The sequence below is a fragment of the Anomaloglossus baeobatrachus genome, chromosome 2 (genome assembly GCF_048569485.1).
Source record: "Anomaloglossus baeobatrachus isolate aAnoBae1 chromosome 2, aAnoBae1.hap1, whole genome shotgun sequence".
NCBI lineage: Eukaryota > Metazoa > Chordata > Amphibia > Anura > Aromobatidae > Anomaloglossus > Anomaloglossus baeobatrachus.
In genome coordinates, this window is record NC_134354.1 from 506,006,479 (window position 1) to 506,023,601 (window position 17,123).

The 17,123-nt window shown below is 42.9% G+C and overlaps 1 protein-coding gene across 1 annotated transcript in view; it reads right to left on the reverse strand.

Moving 5' to 3' along the window:
* CFAP47 (cilia and flagella associated protein 47) overlaps positions 1-17,123 on the reverse strand; it is a 1,094,449-nt gene that overhangs the window by 810,013 nt on the left and 267,313 nt on the right. The window contains 3 exon segments of the mRNA XM_075333814.1: positions 3,939-4,020; positions 8,752-8,964; positions 12,597-12,819. Of these exon segments, the coding sequence (XP_075189929.1) occupies positions 3,939-4,020; positions 8,752-8,964; positions 12,597-12,819 (518 nt within the window).

A 17,123-nucleotide genomic window follows, 5' to 3' on the forward strand; every position in this document is an offset into this window, starting at 1 on the left:
GATGAGCGGCCGGAACATACCGCCCACCTCCTTCCTTCTTCCTTTCCGATGGACGCAGGTAGGATGATGTTTGTCGTTCCTGTGGTGTCACACACAGCGATGTGTGGTGCCACAGGAATGACGAACAACCTGCGAAATGAAACACCAACGACATTATGATTTGGAGCAAAGTGTCAACGATCAACGATTTTTGCAGTTTTTGCGACCGTTGATCGTCGCTCCTAGCTGTCACATGCTGTGATGTCGCTAACGACGCCAGATGTGCGTCACAAACACCGTGACGCCGACGATATATTGTTAGCGATGTCGCAGCGTGTAAAGCACCCTTTAGTCTGAATCTCTGTCACATGCAGAAATCCAAGCCTAAACAAAAGCTGAGAATCAAGAGCTCTTTTCTCAAGCATTGGTGTTTGCCACTAGAAAAAAAATAGTTACCAATACACACTCCTTGTAAGAGCATCAAGGATATTTCAAGGGAGCTAGGTATTGACAATTGCTTGATATTTTAAAGTCAAGTACCAGTGGCTATGTTTCTTTCCTCAATAGTATTACATTATTACCACCTACGGTGATTGGTATTGGAATTTCTGAGGAATAAATTGTAGAACATGAAGAAGATGTTTTACAAATAACATAACATAGTATTTTCCTGTACAAGTATAATACTGGAGGCACTTTAGGCTTTCCTGTGTGTAATGTTTCATTTTCTAAAGGCGAGCTCTTGCATTAGAAATATCAACCCCTCATTCAATCTATGGTTTGAGTTGACAGCTTGAAGAACATGGGGGTCGATTCATCATTGCATTTGTGATAATTTTTATTCTTGTTTTCAGTGTTTTTCACCTGTTTTTCATTGGCATCTAATTCTTCTTTCAATTTATGCCATTTTTAACCCCTTACTGGCATCAGTTGTAAAAGTATGGCATAAGTCACCAGAGGGTGTATGTAGGGGGCTCACGGGGTGAGGTTGCCCTTACTCTACAAGTAATGACTGTGTGTTACAGGACCTGCCTCTATCAATCGCGGGTGAAGCAGAGCTCCACCCATGATTGTTCACCTGTTAAATGCCGCCGTCAAACTCTTACAGCAGCATTAACAGCGTGCCGGCATGTGGGTGCGTGATTCACGATCACGAGTCACCGATGGGTTGCTATGACAGCCGGGGGTATGCATGTCATTATGGCGCTTCCTTGATACCCTGCCTGTGGCTGAGCATCAAAACGTGATTTTTACTGTATACAGCAAGAGAATGGCACTGCTATTTATAGCACAAATGATCAGGTGATTGCAGGTTCAAGTCCCCTAAGTGAAAGATAAATATTAGGGATGATCGAATACCTCAAATATTCGGCTATGCCCATATTCGACGACTAGGTTGCCGCTATTCAACTATTTGGGAATATTCAATGTGCAATGTAAAATCTGCTTTACACGTTGCAATTAGTTGTACAATCGCATTTGCAATGTGACACGCCCAGGTTGCATACGGGATCTTATGAGATTGCACGTAGGTCGTTCATTTGCTGTCACACGAGCGTTAGTAGTCTATGTTAAATTGATCAATTTTGTGTGCGATCCTTTAGATCATGTGTTCTGTGACGTATGCATTGGGCACCCTTTTTTTTTTTTATTTATTTATTGACTTGCCAAGCATGTGTAATGTGTAGGGATGCGCTTTTACTATGTCATCTGCCATTCAGCTCTGCTACATGGCCGCTGACAGCAGACACAGACAGCCATGTAGCAGAGCTGAATGGCAGATGACAGCAGACACAGAAAGAGCCGCACGATCAGAATGAACTCAGGTTAACTTCACCCGACTTCATTGTCATGCTGCGGCTCTGTGTGTGTCACGTCCTGATTAGCGGACACCTGTGAAGGGCTCACCGGTGACCGCTAATCTCCTGAGTAACTGAATTGAGCAGCCCTCTCTCATACTCACCGATCCCCGATCACCGGCGCTGCACGGCATTCACACTGCTCCGGCGGCTTTCACTATTTTGAAAAAGCTGGCCGCTCATTAAACAATCTCGTATTCCTTGCTTTCTCCGCCCACCGGCGCCTATGATTAGTTGCAGTGAGACACGCCCCCACGCTGAGTGACAGCTGTCTCACTGCAACCAATCACAGCAGCCGGTGGGCGTGTCTATACTGTGCAGAGAAATAATTAAATAATTTAAAAAACCGGTGTGCGGTCCCCTCAATTTTAAAACCAGCCAGATAAAGCCATACGGCTGAAGGCTGGTATTCTCAGGATGGGGAGCTCCACGTTATGGGGAGCCCCCCAGCCTAACAATATCAGCCAGCAGCCGCCCAGAATTGCCGCATACATTAGATGCGACAGTTCTGGGACTGTACCCGGCTCTTCCCGATTTGCCCTGGTGCTTTGGCAAATCGGGATAATAAGGAGTTATTGGCAGCCCATAGCTGCCAATAAGTCCTAGATTAATCATGTCAGGCGTCTCCCCGAGATACCTTCCATGATTAATCTGTAAGTGACAGTAAATAAACACACACACCCAAAAAAATCCTTTATTAGAAATAAAAAACACAAACATATACCCTCGTTCACCACTTTAATAAGCTTGAAAAAGCCCTCCATGTCCGGCGTAATCCAGGATGCTCCAGCGTCGCTTCCAGCTCTGCTGCATGGAGGTGACCGGAGCTGCAGAAGACACAGCCGCTCCTCTCACCTCCACGCAGCAACTGAAGACAGCCACGCGATCAGCTGAGCTGTCACTAAGGTTACCCGCTGTCACTGGATACAGCGGTGGCCGCGGGTAACCTCAGTTACAAGCAGGGAATACGAGATTGTTTAATGAGCGGCCGGCTTTTTCAAAATAGTAAAAGCCGCCGGAGCAGTGTGAATGCCGTGCAGCGCCACGCTGGGGATCGGGAACGGTGAGTACGAGAGAGGGGGTAAGATGGATAGACTGACATGGACAGAGAGAGAGGGGCAGAGATAGTGACCGACTGACAGAGATTAGTGAATGACAGACATTGTGAGGCGCTTCAGAATGCAGCTTTTCAGCTGCGCTCTGAAGCGGACCTTTTTTAAGCTGTGGTGCAGAGCGCACACCTGCGCACATAGCCTCAGACATCAAAATCGTATGAGGGATGTCACACGTTTCAATTGACTAGGTTAGTGCAACAAAACGTTCAATTCTAGACAAAGATACGATGTGTTTGCGATCAACGGTTTTGCGTTCAATCCTGATCGCACGTAGGCGTCACACGCAGATACCTCACTAACGATGCCGGATGTGCGTCACTTACAACTTGACCCCAACGACGGATTGTGAGATATATTGAAGAGTGTAAAGCGGGCTTAAGTCTATGGGAAACTCGAATAGTTGCCGAATAGCAACTATTCGGGCTTCCCATAGACTTACATTACACATCGAATATTCGAATAGCGGCGACCTATTCGTCGGATATTAGCAAAGCCGAATATTGCCGAATATTTGTGATATTCGATCATCCCTAGTAAATATACAAATACAATGAAAAATAAAAATGTTTGAAAAAATAAAAAACTAATAGTTTAAATCATGTCCCATTTTTTCCCCCATTAAAGATAAAACGAATAAAAAAATAAAAAATACACATATGTGGTATTGTTGAGCTCAGATATCTATGATCAATCAAAATCTAAAAAAATAAATAACAACCCGATTCGTAAACGCCGTATACAGAACAATAAAATCAAAACCGCCCAAATTACATTTTTTGGAATGCCCAATACTACAAATAATACTACAAAGAGTGCTGTAACAAGCGATCAAAATGTCATATCTATCCCAAAATGATTTCAATAAAAACGTCATTGTGGGTATAAGCGTTGTTATTTTACCGGGGGGTAAACATGGTGATTGAGAAGGGGTTGCCTGAATAGTGAACAATCCCTTTAAGGTTACTATGACGATAATAAAGCTTACCTGTACTTGCATCCATCGTTCATAATCAAGAGGCTCAAAGAGGTACTCGGGTTTTATGTGAGAAACAGACGCTCCTTGGTTTCTGTTTAGAACACACAGAAATATCAATTTGTAAACTATGTGTATAGAAAATACCGCAGTAAGATAAAATAATATGGTAGCGATATAGAGGAGCTGAATTTCCCAATGTAATAGAGCACAATATGTTATCGGTGGTTTTCAATAGCCCTGCGGGAAGCCGACTCAATTACCTCTACACACAGAGGTACTGCAGTACACAAAATAATAGGTCCCTGATAAATTCAGCTCTGCTACATCTTTATCTGATACAAGGTATTACATTGCATGGAGTAAAACAGCAGTAAGAATATTTCATCACACTTTACATTCAGGATAATCCTGAATGATCTTAATCATATTTGTCACATTTTAAACATTTTTTTTCTACTAAAGAAGCCTATTATCAAATATATCTAATATATAAACATTCCTAGACTAAGTACAGCACATTAAACTACGAAGGCCTACATTCATCTGTGGTTTCCAGATTTTGGAAAAGAAAAATATGAGGTAGTAAAGAGCTTTTCCAAGTGAAAAATGAGTGTTGTTCTGCCCCAAATCACTCCTAGGTAATTTATCATACATTAAAGGTTCATTAGTTGTTTATTGCTTGTACCGTCTGCTTAAGTGATGTCAATTAGCTTTTATAATTGATCCAGCCAAGATTTTCATTGAGTAGCAGACTAAGTTGTCCACTTTAATTAATTTTTCAAAACTCTAATGATTGCTGTCAACACAAACCCGTCAGTAGCGCTTATTTTCCGTGTCAGAGAAAACTCTTTTTGCTTTCTAAGAACAGACAGACAGAAGGAAAGTCCAAGCGTGATTTAACAGCTGTTTTTTCCTATCTGTCATGATTTATAAGATTATTTTAGAACAAAGTGATGCTATTTATGTATTGAAACCTTGATTGATTTTGTAAAGGTGGTGATTTAATGCACAATTTTTATAAGCAATCTATTGAATGAAAAACATATGAGGCTCATACATAATCAACTTTCCCATTTCTGATAGAAACTCCAGAATACTCTTTTTTATGATAACAGGATTTAGGGACAAGTTCTGTGACGCCCCTGGACTATCAGGTCGTCACAGGGTACTGCACAAGCTGCCCTTCCGTACAGTATTCCACCTCCCTCTTGGTTTTGGGTCCCTAACTATATGGTGTTGCCTCCAACAGCAAATCAAATCCTAGATACACCCTGCACCACACCCACCAGACACACCAGTGGAAGGCTTGAGTGGATTAGAGTCGTCCACCTGGGGGGTCAGGGAGGGGAGGTGAGGAGTGTAGTCAGTTGTGAGTTGAGAGTGAAGGAGAGAGGTTGGGAAGTAGCCCTCGAGCTGTGAGGAGCTCAGAGGAAGTCGGGAGTGGGGACTCCCGAAGTAACTGGCTAGGTTGCAGACGGTGGTCTGGGCCTAGAGGAGTCGGACCCCCAGTCACAGGGAATTGTGGCGAGGTGCTCGGACCTCTTGAGGAGGACAGCCGGCAGCCTAGCACTATCACCGGTCCGGGTCCGAAGGCACAATGGGGTACGCAGACCCTAGGTCGAGGAGTAGCTTCAGGTAACCCGACAGTTCACCTGAGGAGAACGGAGCCTTTATGATCTGTTCCCACCTGCTCCAGAATCGGGGCGTTAGCGCAACAAGGGGGATAGGACTTTCCAATCCAAAACAGTCCAGAGAATCCCAAGTGTGAGCCCTGAGAGCAAGCTCCCATACTTAGCAATAGTGGGGAGCATGGCCCGGCTAGTTCCATGCTACCGAACCCACAAGATGAAGTCAAACTAAATGCCAGGAGGCAGGTCACGGATCACCAGGCAGCACCATTGGGGACAGGACCCGGACGAGCTTCCCTCAGCGGCAGTGGTACCCAGAGACTTGGTTTACCCAGTTGTCAGTGTCTGCTTATAAACTGAGTGAGTACGAGAGTGACCCCTGCACTCCACGGCACTCCCCTCACCGAGTCCCGGGGCATACTCCTACCCATGGAGGGTTATAAAACTTTGCTGCCCCCCTCCATCACCCCGGGTACTCCCAGGGGCAGCGGCGGTACTCCCCAATTTACCGTACACCACGGGTGGCATCACGAACTGTACATCAACCCCCCTGTAAATACCCCCCTTTCATTCGAGTGGCCGCACGACCCCCAGGTCTCGAGCCACAGTGAACCCGGATCTGAGCAGCTCGGCTGCTTCCACGGGGGCGGCACAGTTCCTTAGGCCAATATTAAAACAAACATATCCACCAGCCACATTCACCCAATTTGAGGTAAAATAATGCACCATTGACCTCTATTGGGTAGTATATATTGGAATTACTTTTTTTCTATTCCACAGAAAAGTACAGGAGTCTATGTTAAAAAAAAAAAAAAAAATAATTAAGAGACCACTGCAAAATTGTCAGTTTTTCTGATTTTTCTCTTTATAGGTATATTTTTGAGTAAAATGTAAATTGTTACTTTTATTCTATAAACTACTGACGTCTCCGAATTTCCAAGCAATAAATTTTGTATTTATTTTCTGAAAATGAAAAATGGTCAAAATAACAAAACAATGCAGTGCTTTTAGACCTCAAATAATGCAAAGAAAACAAGTGCATAATCATTTAGAAACAACAATACTAAAAATGTTTTAATTCAGGAAGAGTTCAGAAATCAATATGTTGTGGGATAACCATGATTTTTAATCATAACTTTCATGCGTCCTGGCATGCTTTCCACGAGTCTTTCACACTGCTTTTGGGTGACTTTATGCCGCTCATGGTGCAAAAATGTAAGCAGTTTTTTGTTGATGGCTTGTGACTATCCATCTTCCTCTTGATTACATTTCACAGGTTTTCAATAGGGTTCAGGTCTGGAGATTGGGCTGGACAGCATTTTGATGTGGTGGTCCTTCATCCACACATTGATTGACCTAGCTGTGTGGCATGGCACTTAGGCCTGCTGGTAAAACCAGTCCTCAAGGTTGGGGAACATTGCCTGAGGAAAAGGAAGCAACTGTTTTTCCAGGATAACCTTGTATGTGGCTTTATTCATAAGTCCTTCGCAAAGTTTAATCTACCCAATTCCAGCCTTGCTGAAGCATCCCCAGATCATCACCGATCCTCCACCAAATTTCACAGTGGGTGCAAGACACTGTGGCTCGTACACCTCTCCAGGTCTTCATCTAACAATTAGATTGACCAAGTGTTGAGCAAAGCTGAAAATTAGAGTCATCATAGAAGATTACCTTACTCTAGATATTGGGCAGATTAAACTTTGTGAAGGACATATGAATCAAGCCGTTTCTTTCCTTCCTAGTCGGCACCATTAGCATTTTAGCACGCCCCTGTGGGGCACTAACATGCTAATGAACGCGCAGCATCAAAGGATGATCTCACTCACCTCTCCGCTGCCATCGCCGCCCGACGCTGGATTTTTGCTCAGTGCGCATGATTCCAGACTTTCGGTAATGTGAACTACTTCGGTTTGAAGCCGGGACGCGTACACCCGGCTTCATAGTGCACATGACCGAAACTTTATGTGTGCAGCATTATGGGAGGCATATATACCAGGACAGGTTCATGATGAAGGGCATAAATACTAAGATGTGGGACATATATACCAGGATGTAAGATCGGGATAATATATACCGGGATGGATGGGCATACCGTATATACCTTTATGGAGTCCAGGATGAGGAACATTAGTACAAGAATTGGGGGTACAATACACCCATAACCGTGTCAGCAGCAGATCCCCCTATAACAGTGTGGCATGACTACAATGTTTGTTTAAAAAACTTTTTGCCTATTTTCCGACCCTAAAAGCCAGGTGCGACTTATGGGCTGAAACGTTTTATAGCCCGAAAAATATGATATTTCTATACAGTGGCAATAAAATTTAGCAAAGTTGTCCAGTGAAAATGAGCCATCATGCAGGAGAGATCATTTATAGTGTTGAGCGGATCCGAACTGTAAAAGTCCGGATCCGCGCGGTTTCAGGGTCCAATCCAGGTCCGACCGGGACCCGGGAATCCGGCTGCACGATCCGGGTTCGGGTTTTTTTGTTTTTTTTTTCTCTCTCTCTCGCTCTTTCTCTCTCCCTTTTTCTCTCTCTCTCGTCCCGGATCCGCTCCCCCATTGACTTACATTGGGCCGGATTCCGGATCGGATCCGGACTTCTGGGGCAACCCGCGACGGATCCGCCGGACCTGGATTATTAGCAATCCGCTCAACTCTAATCATTTACTGATCAGTGCTCGTCCAAACAACTAAACACCAATCAGCAGAATGGTGAACTTTTATCTCCAACAAGGCACTGTTATTCCCGCTTTAAAATTGGGCATCAAGTCGGAGCAATGATCTCCGTTCCATTCATTCTATATGAGGTATCTGGAAAAAGCTGAACACAGCGCTCAGTTGCCCCATAGGAAATTAATGCAGTGGCGTTCAATCATGCACATGACTGCTTCATTCTAAAGGGTATAAAAATTCCCCATTTTACTGATTGGGTTCCAGTTGATGGACTGCCACTGATTAATAAATGATCACTTATCCTGTGGAGATACGATAACTTACTTTCACTGGAAAACCTTTTTAAATTATAATCCCATTATTTTCATTGAAACATTGTATGCTCCTTTAAAATCCTCACGGATTACATTCTTACTTCAGTGCATTCATCTTACAGTTCATGGTTAATAACATTTCATTTCTATTTCTATCACATTTTAAATCATTTATTTAGATCTCGCAAAATGTCAAGGCTTACTTGAGGAAAGTGAGGAGTGTCGCATGCTGCCAGTGAAGCTGTAGGACTCTTTCTGTGGGATCAGAGGGCAATGACTGGCTTGCAGTAATTCCAGGCAGCATCTGTCCACTCAGGTAGAACAGCATGTCATAAATGGTTTTTGTCTGCTTGCCAAGATTTATTGTTTTCGTTGCTTTTCCTTCAGACTTTGACAACTTGACTTTGCATACACTGCTAAAAACATTAGAAATACATAAAAAGGTAAAAAAAACAATGATTAATACTGTAGAGAATAATAAAAGAAAACTTTAACTTGTTAATACAAAAGCTGAAAATCTTATGACATAAATTATAGTAAATACCAATATAAATAAACACAAACAATAAATTCAATACCACATATAACCGAATATTTTATAATATGGAAGTAAGCAATTCATCTTAGCATTGCATAATTGAAAATTGTCTTACACTGTCTTTTGTAGGTCACATCTATATAGGTAAAAAATGCATAAGATCCGACCAGACAGCTTTCTTATACAATGGGTATATTAAAGCACCCCTTCAGTGTTTTTTTTTGTTTGTTTTTTTTAAATTTTAGTCCCCTTCTCCTAGTCCAATACTCAGCATTTTCATCTGTTATCAGTGTCAATCCAGTTGGTCTTCTATAGTTTGTGGCTTGCCGACTGTTCCAGAAATTCATGGAGGTCGTGCTGGAGGTCACAACTCAATACAACTCTATGAGAGCCTCGTTCTGGCTCTCATAGACTCATATTGAGAGCTTGTGATGAAACTTCTGACTTCTAGCCAGTCATAAGTTGGACACTGAGTCACCGGTGCGGCATGGGTATAAGGTGAAGATGGCGGAGCGTGAGTATATTACTAAGGATAGAGACCATAGATTGAAAGAACTACTGCTCCTCGGCCTTCTGACGTTCTACTTATTAGGAAGCCTGATGACAATTAAAGACGATGGCATTCTTGAGCTGCTGGCTCAAACTGTACACCTAAAGGCCACGTCTCACTAAGCAACATCGCTAGCAACATCGCTGCTGAGGCACGATTTTTGTGATGCAACAGCGATCTTGCTAGCGATGTTGCTGTGTGTGACATCCAGCAACAACCCGGCCCCTGCTGTGAGGTCGTTGGTTGTTGCTGAATGTACTGGACCATTTTTTAGGTGTTGCTCTCCCGCTGTGAAGCGCACATCGCTGTGTGTGACAGCGACAAAACAACAACTAAATGTGCAGGCAGCAGGGAGCCAGCTTCTGCGGACGCTGGTAACCAATGTAAATATCGGGTAACCAAGAATCCCTTTCCTTGGTTACCCGATGTTTACCTTCGTTACCAGCGTCCGCCGCTCTCACGCTGCCAGTGCCAGCTCCCTGCACACGTAGCTGGAGTACACATCGGGTAATTAAGCCAATGTGTACTGTGGCTAGGAGTGCAGAGAACAGGGAGCCGGCACTGGCAGCGTGAGAGCAGCGGATGCTAGTAACTAAGGTAAATATCGGGTAACCAAGAGAAGTGCTTTCCTTGGTTACCCGATATTTACCTTAGTTACCAAGCACAGCATTGCTTCCACGTCGCTGCTGGCTGGGGGCTGGTCACTGGTCGCTGGTGAGATCTGCCTGTGTGACAGCTCACCAGCGACCATGTAGCGATGCACCAGCGATCCCTGCCAGGCCAGGTCGCTGGCAGTGGGATCGCTGGACTGTCGCTTAGTGTGACGGTACCTTAACTCTACGATCCAGCAAACTTCAGAGCAGCATTTGCAAGCCCTGTAGAAAAGAGACTGTAAGCACTATGCAATTTGCCTATAAGATGTCCACCTCTGATAGGCTGCAGCAATGGCCGATATTAACCTAGGAACCTGAGCAGTAAGCAATAGAATTAAAAATCCCTCTGTTCAATAGAAATAAATTGAAGTTACTTATGTAGCAGGTATGTCAATTCATAGTGGCCTAGCATAAACTTTTTTACACTTTTGTGGTGTAAACTGGGTGCATGGTATGTTTTGGGTGTGTACAGGAGCTTTCCTAGTAGATCCACTAAATGGGATGTAAAAGAAAAATAAGACCAGGCCCTAACATGCTTACCTAGTTGCACTACATTTATTATCTACATTCTTACATTTTGTATAATTAAATTTAAGGCATTAATAGGCTATATGAGTTGTATCAGGGGCGGACATACAAAGGTGCAACCTGTGCAGACAGGGGCCCTGAGGGTATGGGGTCCCATTTCCAACTCCAAAGCTTTATTATGAGCTACTGGACTGCAAAGGACCCATATATTGTTCTGACACAGGTGCCCTCTTCTGTCTGTGTCCACTCCTAGTTGTATATCTAGCTATGTTCCTTAAATTGCGCTATTTGTATAGATCCGGAAAGTGAAAAAAGCAAACAGAGAATGATAACCAAATTATGATGGTCAAATTAAGACCTCTTTCACACATCAGTGTTTCTGGTATGTGTGATGTCCATTTTCACACGTACCGGAGACACGGCACACATAGACCCATTAAAATCATTGGGTTTGTATGCACGTACGTGATTTAACATGGACCGTGTGTCCGTGTGGAGCATACGTGTGTCCATGTACTCCCCACGGCAACATGTCCATTTATCTCGGGCAGCATAGGGGTCGCATAGACCGCACAATGATTGATGTAAGCAGTGTGACATCAGTGTGACACGTACCGGAGAAAACACAGGTGACATAAAAATAAAGAATTTTTATACTGACCTGTCTCCGGCATTGAGGTCTCTGCCTCTGCTATTGCTTCCTAGCCCACTCATTATGCTAATTGCATATTCACTGCAGTCACCGCGGACCCGGAAGTAACAGATAGCGGGAGACAGCAATGCCGGGGACAGGTAAGCATAGCAGCTCTTGCTGTCTGTGTGCTATCAGAATGTTACATGGATAGCCCAGGGACAGCACACGTCATACGCCCACACGTACACGTCAAACACCCACACACACACACACACCTTCACCATAGACCGTGAAACACGTATGTGTTTTACGCGGACGTGTGAACGAGGACTTAGGCTATGTCCGCACTTTGCGTCGAGGTAGTTGCAGTTCTAAACGCATCCTTTGGCAGAAATGGTTTTTGCCAAAGTTGCTTTTGACCAGAAAAACGCGGTAAATAGGAGTGCGTACCTGCTTTTCCATTGCTAAAAAGACACTGCTAAATAAAGTTTTAACATACAAACGCTATGAAAAAAGGATAAAAAAATGAAAACAAATATATTTATTTAAATCATAAAGATAATAGATATATTTAATATAATTAGAGCGGTTTTATACTATTTATGGCTAAAATAACAATAAATTAATATTTTTCATTAATTTAATTGTCGGACTATGTGTGTGTGTGTGTAAAGGGACATATCATTCCATTATTTTGATGTCATAAACGCATGTTTTCTGCAGCTAAAAAGCATGTAAAACGCTGGAATTTTGATTTTGGTTGCTTTTTGCAACTTCTCATTGACTTCAATGTAAGCAAAACGCTGCCCAAATGGCAAAAACAATTGACATGCTGCTTCTTTGAATGCAGAGATTTTGCCCAAAATTATGCAAATTAAACGCAATGTTTTGAACAGCAAAGTGCGGACAAGAAATCCCCATTTCCCATAGACTTTGCTGGAAAATCAAAACGCATGCATTTTGGCATGAAAACGCTGCAGTTCAAAACGCAGCAGAAGCGCAGGTAAAAACGCAAAGTGCGGACATAGCCTTAATCCTTGCATTCTCCCTCATATTATCATTCTCAGGGTCATAAAACATAGGTGTGTAATGCAATATAAATGGACACAGGAGAGGTTCTAGAAGCTTTTTCCGTTTTACTCTACCTCCATAGAGATTGTGGAATAGTAATAGGATTGCAGCCACTAGCCCATCCAAACAGGCTAAACCAGGTCTGAACTGTGGTTAGAACCTTCTGAAAAAACATCCATTCTTCAGAGTCTTCTTCAGGGTAAAATGATAGCTCCAGCTTGTCCTTTATTATTTCATATTGATTCTCCTCGTCTGGCATTTGTGCTTTTTCATTAGCCGGCATGTTGTCATCTTCTGCTGTATAGAATGGAATATATTTTACGTTACTACATGATAATCTTAACCACAAAACATTTTAACATCCAAATATTAAAACTCATCTTTGTTTCCCAACTGCTGCATTGTACTTCATAAAGTTTAGGAAAGAATAAATGTTCTGCTCTCTGAGATAATGTTATTAATGGCATTAATCTAAGTTAGAAGCAGTTTCCCGCTATTATGTGCAGCTTTCACAGTTGACTAAGGCAATGGATGAAACAACAACAAAGTTTATTTTACAGTTTGGATTTCATTAAGCACTTGGTGATTGAATGTTTCACTTTGCACAAATTAACAAATAAATTAGATTGCGGTTGTTTTTGTTTCTTCATAGAAATGTTGAAAATTTACAGTACATGAATAGTAGATAAATCCGGTGCTGGAAGAAAACTTTCTTGAGCTCAATGACATCTACTGGTACTACAGATCCATAATGGCCAATAATCTGTACAATCATATGATATTGTCTTCGATATATAGCGCACATTACCATTGTTGTACACATACAGTGCTGGCCAAAAGTATTGGCACCCCTGAAATTCTGTCAGAGAATACTCAGTTTCTTCCTGAAAATGATTGCAATCACAAATTCTTTGGTATTATTATCTTCATTTATTTTGCTTGCAATGAAAAAACACAAAAGAGAATGAAACAAAAATCAAATAATTGATCATTTCACACAAAACTCCAAAAATGGGCCAGACAAAAGTATTGGCACCCTTAGCCTAATACTTGGTTGCACAACCTTTAGCCAAAATAACTGCGAACAACCGCTTCTGGTAACCATCAATGAGTTTCTTACAATGCTCTGCTGGAATTTTAGACCATTCTTTTTTGGCAAACTGCTCCAGGTCTCTGAGATTTGAAGGGCGCCTTCTCCAAACTGCCATTTTGAGATCTCTCCACAGGTGTTCTATGGGATTCAGGTCTGGACTCATTACTGGCCACTTTAGTAGTCTCCAGTGCTTTCTCTCAAACCATTTTCTAGTGTGTTTTGGGTCATTGTCCTGCTGGAAGACCCATGACCTCTGAAGGAGACCCAGATTTCTCACACTGGGCCCTACATTATGCTGCAAAATTTGTTGGTAGTCTTCAGACTTCATAATGCCATGCACACGGTCAAGCAGTCCAGAGGCAGCAAAGCAACCCCAAAACATCAGGGAACCTCCGCCATGTTTGACTGTAGGGACCGTGTTCTTTTCTTTGAATGCCTCTTTTTTTTTCCTGTAAACTCTATGTTGATGGCTTTTCCCAAAAAGCTCTACTTTTGTCTCATCTGACCAGAGAGCATTCTTCCTAAACGTTTTAGGCTTTCTCAGGTAAGTTTTGGCAAACTTCAGCCTGGCTTTTTATGTCTCGGGGTAAGAAGTGGGGTCTTCCTGGGTATCCTACCATACAGTCCCTTTTCATTCAGACGCCGACGGATAGTACGGGTTGACACTGTTGTACCATCGGACTGCAGGGCAGCTTGAACTTGTTTGGATGTTAGTCGAGGTTCTTTATCCACCATCCGCACAATCTTGCGTTGAAATCTCTCAGCAAATTTTCTTTTCTTTCCACATCTAGGGAGGTTAGCCACAGTGCCATGGGCTTTAAACTTCTTGATGACACTGCGCACCGTAGACACAGGAACTTTCAGGTCTTTGGAGATGGACTTGTAGCCTTGAGATTGCTCATGCTTCCTCACAATATGGATTCTCAAGTCCTCAGACAGTTCTTTGGTCTTCTTTCTTTTCTCCATGCTGAATGTGGTACACACAAGGACACAGGACAGAGGTTGAGTCAACTTTAATCCATGTCAACGGGTTGCAAGTGTGATTTAGTTTTTGCCAACACCTGTTAGGTGCCACAGGTAAGTTACAGGTGCTGTCAATTACACAAATTAGAGAAGCATCACATGATTTTTCAAACAGTGCCAATACTTTTGTCCACCCCCATTTTTATGTTTGGTGTGGAATTATATCCAATTTGGCTTTATGACAAATTTTTTTTTTTTCATTGAAGACAAATTAAATGAAGATAATAATACCAAAGAATTTGTGATTGGAATCATTTTCAGGAAGAAACTGAGTATTATCTGACAGAATTGCAGGGGTGCCAATTCTTTTCGCCAGCACTGTAAGTAACACGCTGAAATGGGCACAAGACATCTCGCTGTTCCACCGGATGGCACAGTATTCACGAATTGAGGTACCTGCTATCTGTAGATATTAATTTCTACAAAGGGGGAATTCTTACAATGGGGAAAATAAGTATTTCATACAGTGCTGATTTTGCAAGCTTTCCCACCTACAAAGAATGAAGAGGTCTGTCATTTTTATACTAGGTACTCTTCAACTGTGACAGAATTAAAACAAATCTAGAAAATAAAATTGTATGATTTTTAAATAACTAGTTTTCATTTTAGTGCATGAAATAAGCATTTGATACAATAGAAAAACAGAACTTAATATTTGTTCCAGAAATCTTGTTTGCAATTACAGAGGTCAGACGTTTCCTGTAATTCTTCACTAGGTTTGCACAAACTGCAGCAAGGATTTAGGCACACTCCTCCATACAGATCTTCTCCAGATCTTTCAGGTTTGGGGGCTTTTGCTGTGCAACATTGAGTTTCAACTCCTTGCAAAGATTTTCTATTTCATTAACATCTGGAGACTAGCTATATTCTGACTCACGAGTATGTTGAACGTAGCAGTGCCTGAACAAACCACTCTTTCTGGGTTTATCGTATGACCTCTACTCACGTTCATACCAGCTCATCAGACAGCTTAACACAGCCACCATCTCATGTAATAAGACTCCAGGAAAAGAGGATTGCCTTTAACTGAAAATCTTGTATTCAATGATGAAAGTGGCAGGTAAAAAGGAATAATTTCTCCAGAGAGCATATAACATGCATGCAAATGGAGGGGTAATCACAAAATGGAGACGAAGGGAGGGAACAAACTTACATTACGGAGCTACAGGGAGAGAGTTGGGACAAAATACAGGGGAAAGGCAAACTTCTGCCTAACAAGAGGGATACAATACAAGCAATGCAAACATTAAATCATTTAACAAGTTGTGGGACATGACAGGCTAGGCCACTCCAGGTCCTTGAAATGCTTCTTGTGAAACCACTCATTAATTGCCCTGGCTATGTGTTTCGGGTCATTGTCATGCTGGAAGACCATCCATGACTGATCTTCAATGCTCTTACTGAGGCAAAGAGATTGTTGGACAAAATCTCGCGATACATGAACCCATCCATCCTCTCTTCAATACAGTGCAGTCTTCCTGTCCCCTTTGCAGAAAAGCACCCCCAAAGTATGATATTTCCATTCCCATGCTTCATGTTTGGGATGGTGTTCTTGGGATTGTACTCATCCTTCTTCCTTCAAAAACTGCGAGTGAATTTGACTCCAAAAAGTTCTATTTTGGTCCCAACTGACAACATGACTTTCTTCCATTCCTCCACTGGATCATCCAGATGGTCATTGATGAACTTCCATTGGACATGTGCTGTCGTGAGCAGGGCAACTGAAGACAGCCGCGCGATCAGCTGAGCTGTCACTGAAGTTACCCGCGGCCACCGCTGGATCCAGCGGTGGCCGCGAGTAACCTCAGTAACAGCTCAGCTGATCGCGCTACTCCCCTCAGTTGCCACGTGGAGGTGACAGGAGTGGCGGTGTCTTCTGCTGCTCCGGTCACCTTCATGCAGCAGAGCTGGAAGCGACGCTTGACCATCCTGGATTACGCCGGACATGGAGGGCTTTTCCGGGCTTATTAAATTGGTGAACAAGGGAATTTGTTACTGTTTTTTATTTCAAATAAAGCATTTTTCGTCTGTGTGTGTTTATTTTCTGTAACTTACAGATTAATCATGGAAGGTATCTCGGGGAGATGCCTGCAATGATTAATCTAGGATTTAGTGGCAGCTATGGGCTGCCATTAACTCTTTATTACCCCGATTGCCACCGCACCAGGGCAAATAGGGAAGAGCCGGGTACAGTCCCAGAACTGTCGCATCTATTGTATGCGGCAATTCTGGGTGGCTGCTGACTGATATTGTTAGGCTGGGGGGCTCCCCATAACGTGGAGCTCCCCATCCTGAGCATACCAGCCTTCAGCCGTATGGCTTTATCTGGCTGGTTTTAAAATTGGGGGGGACCGCACGCCGTTTTTTATAATTATTTATTTCACTGCACAGTATAGACACGCCCACCGGCTGCTGTGATTGGGTGCAGTGAGACACCTGTCACTCAGCGTGGGGGCGTGTCTGACTGCAACCAATCATAGGCGCC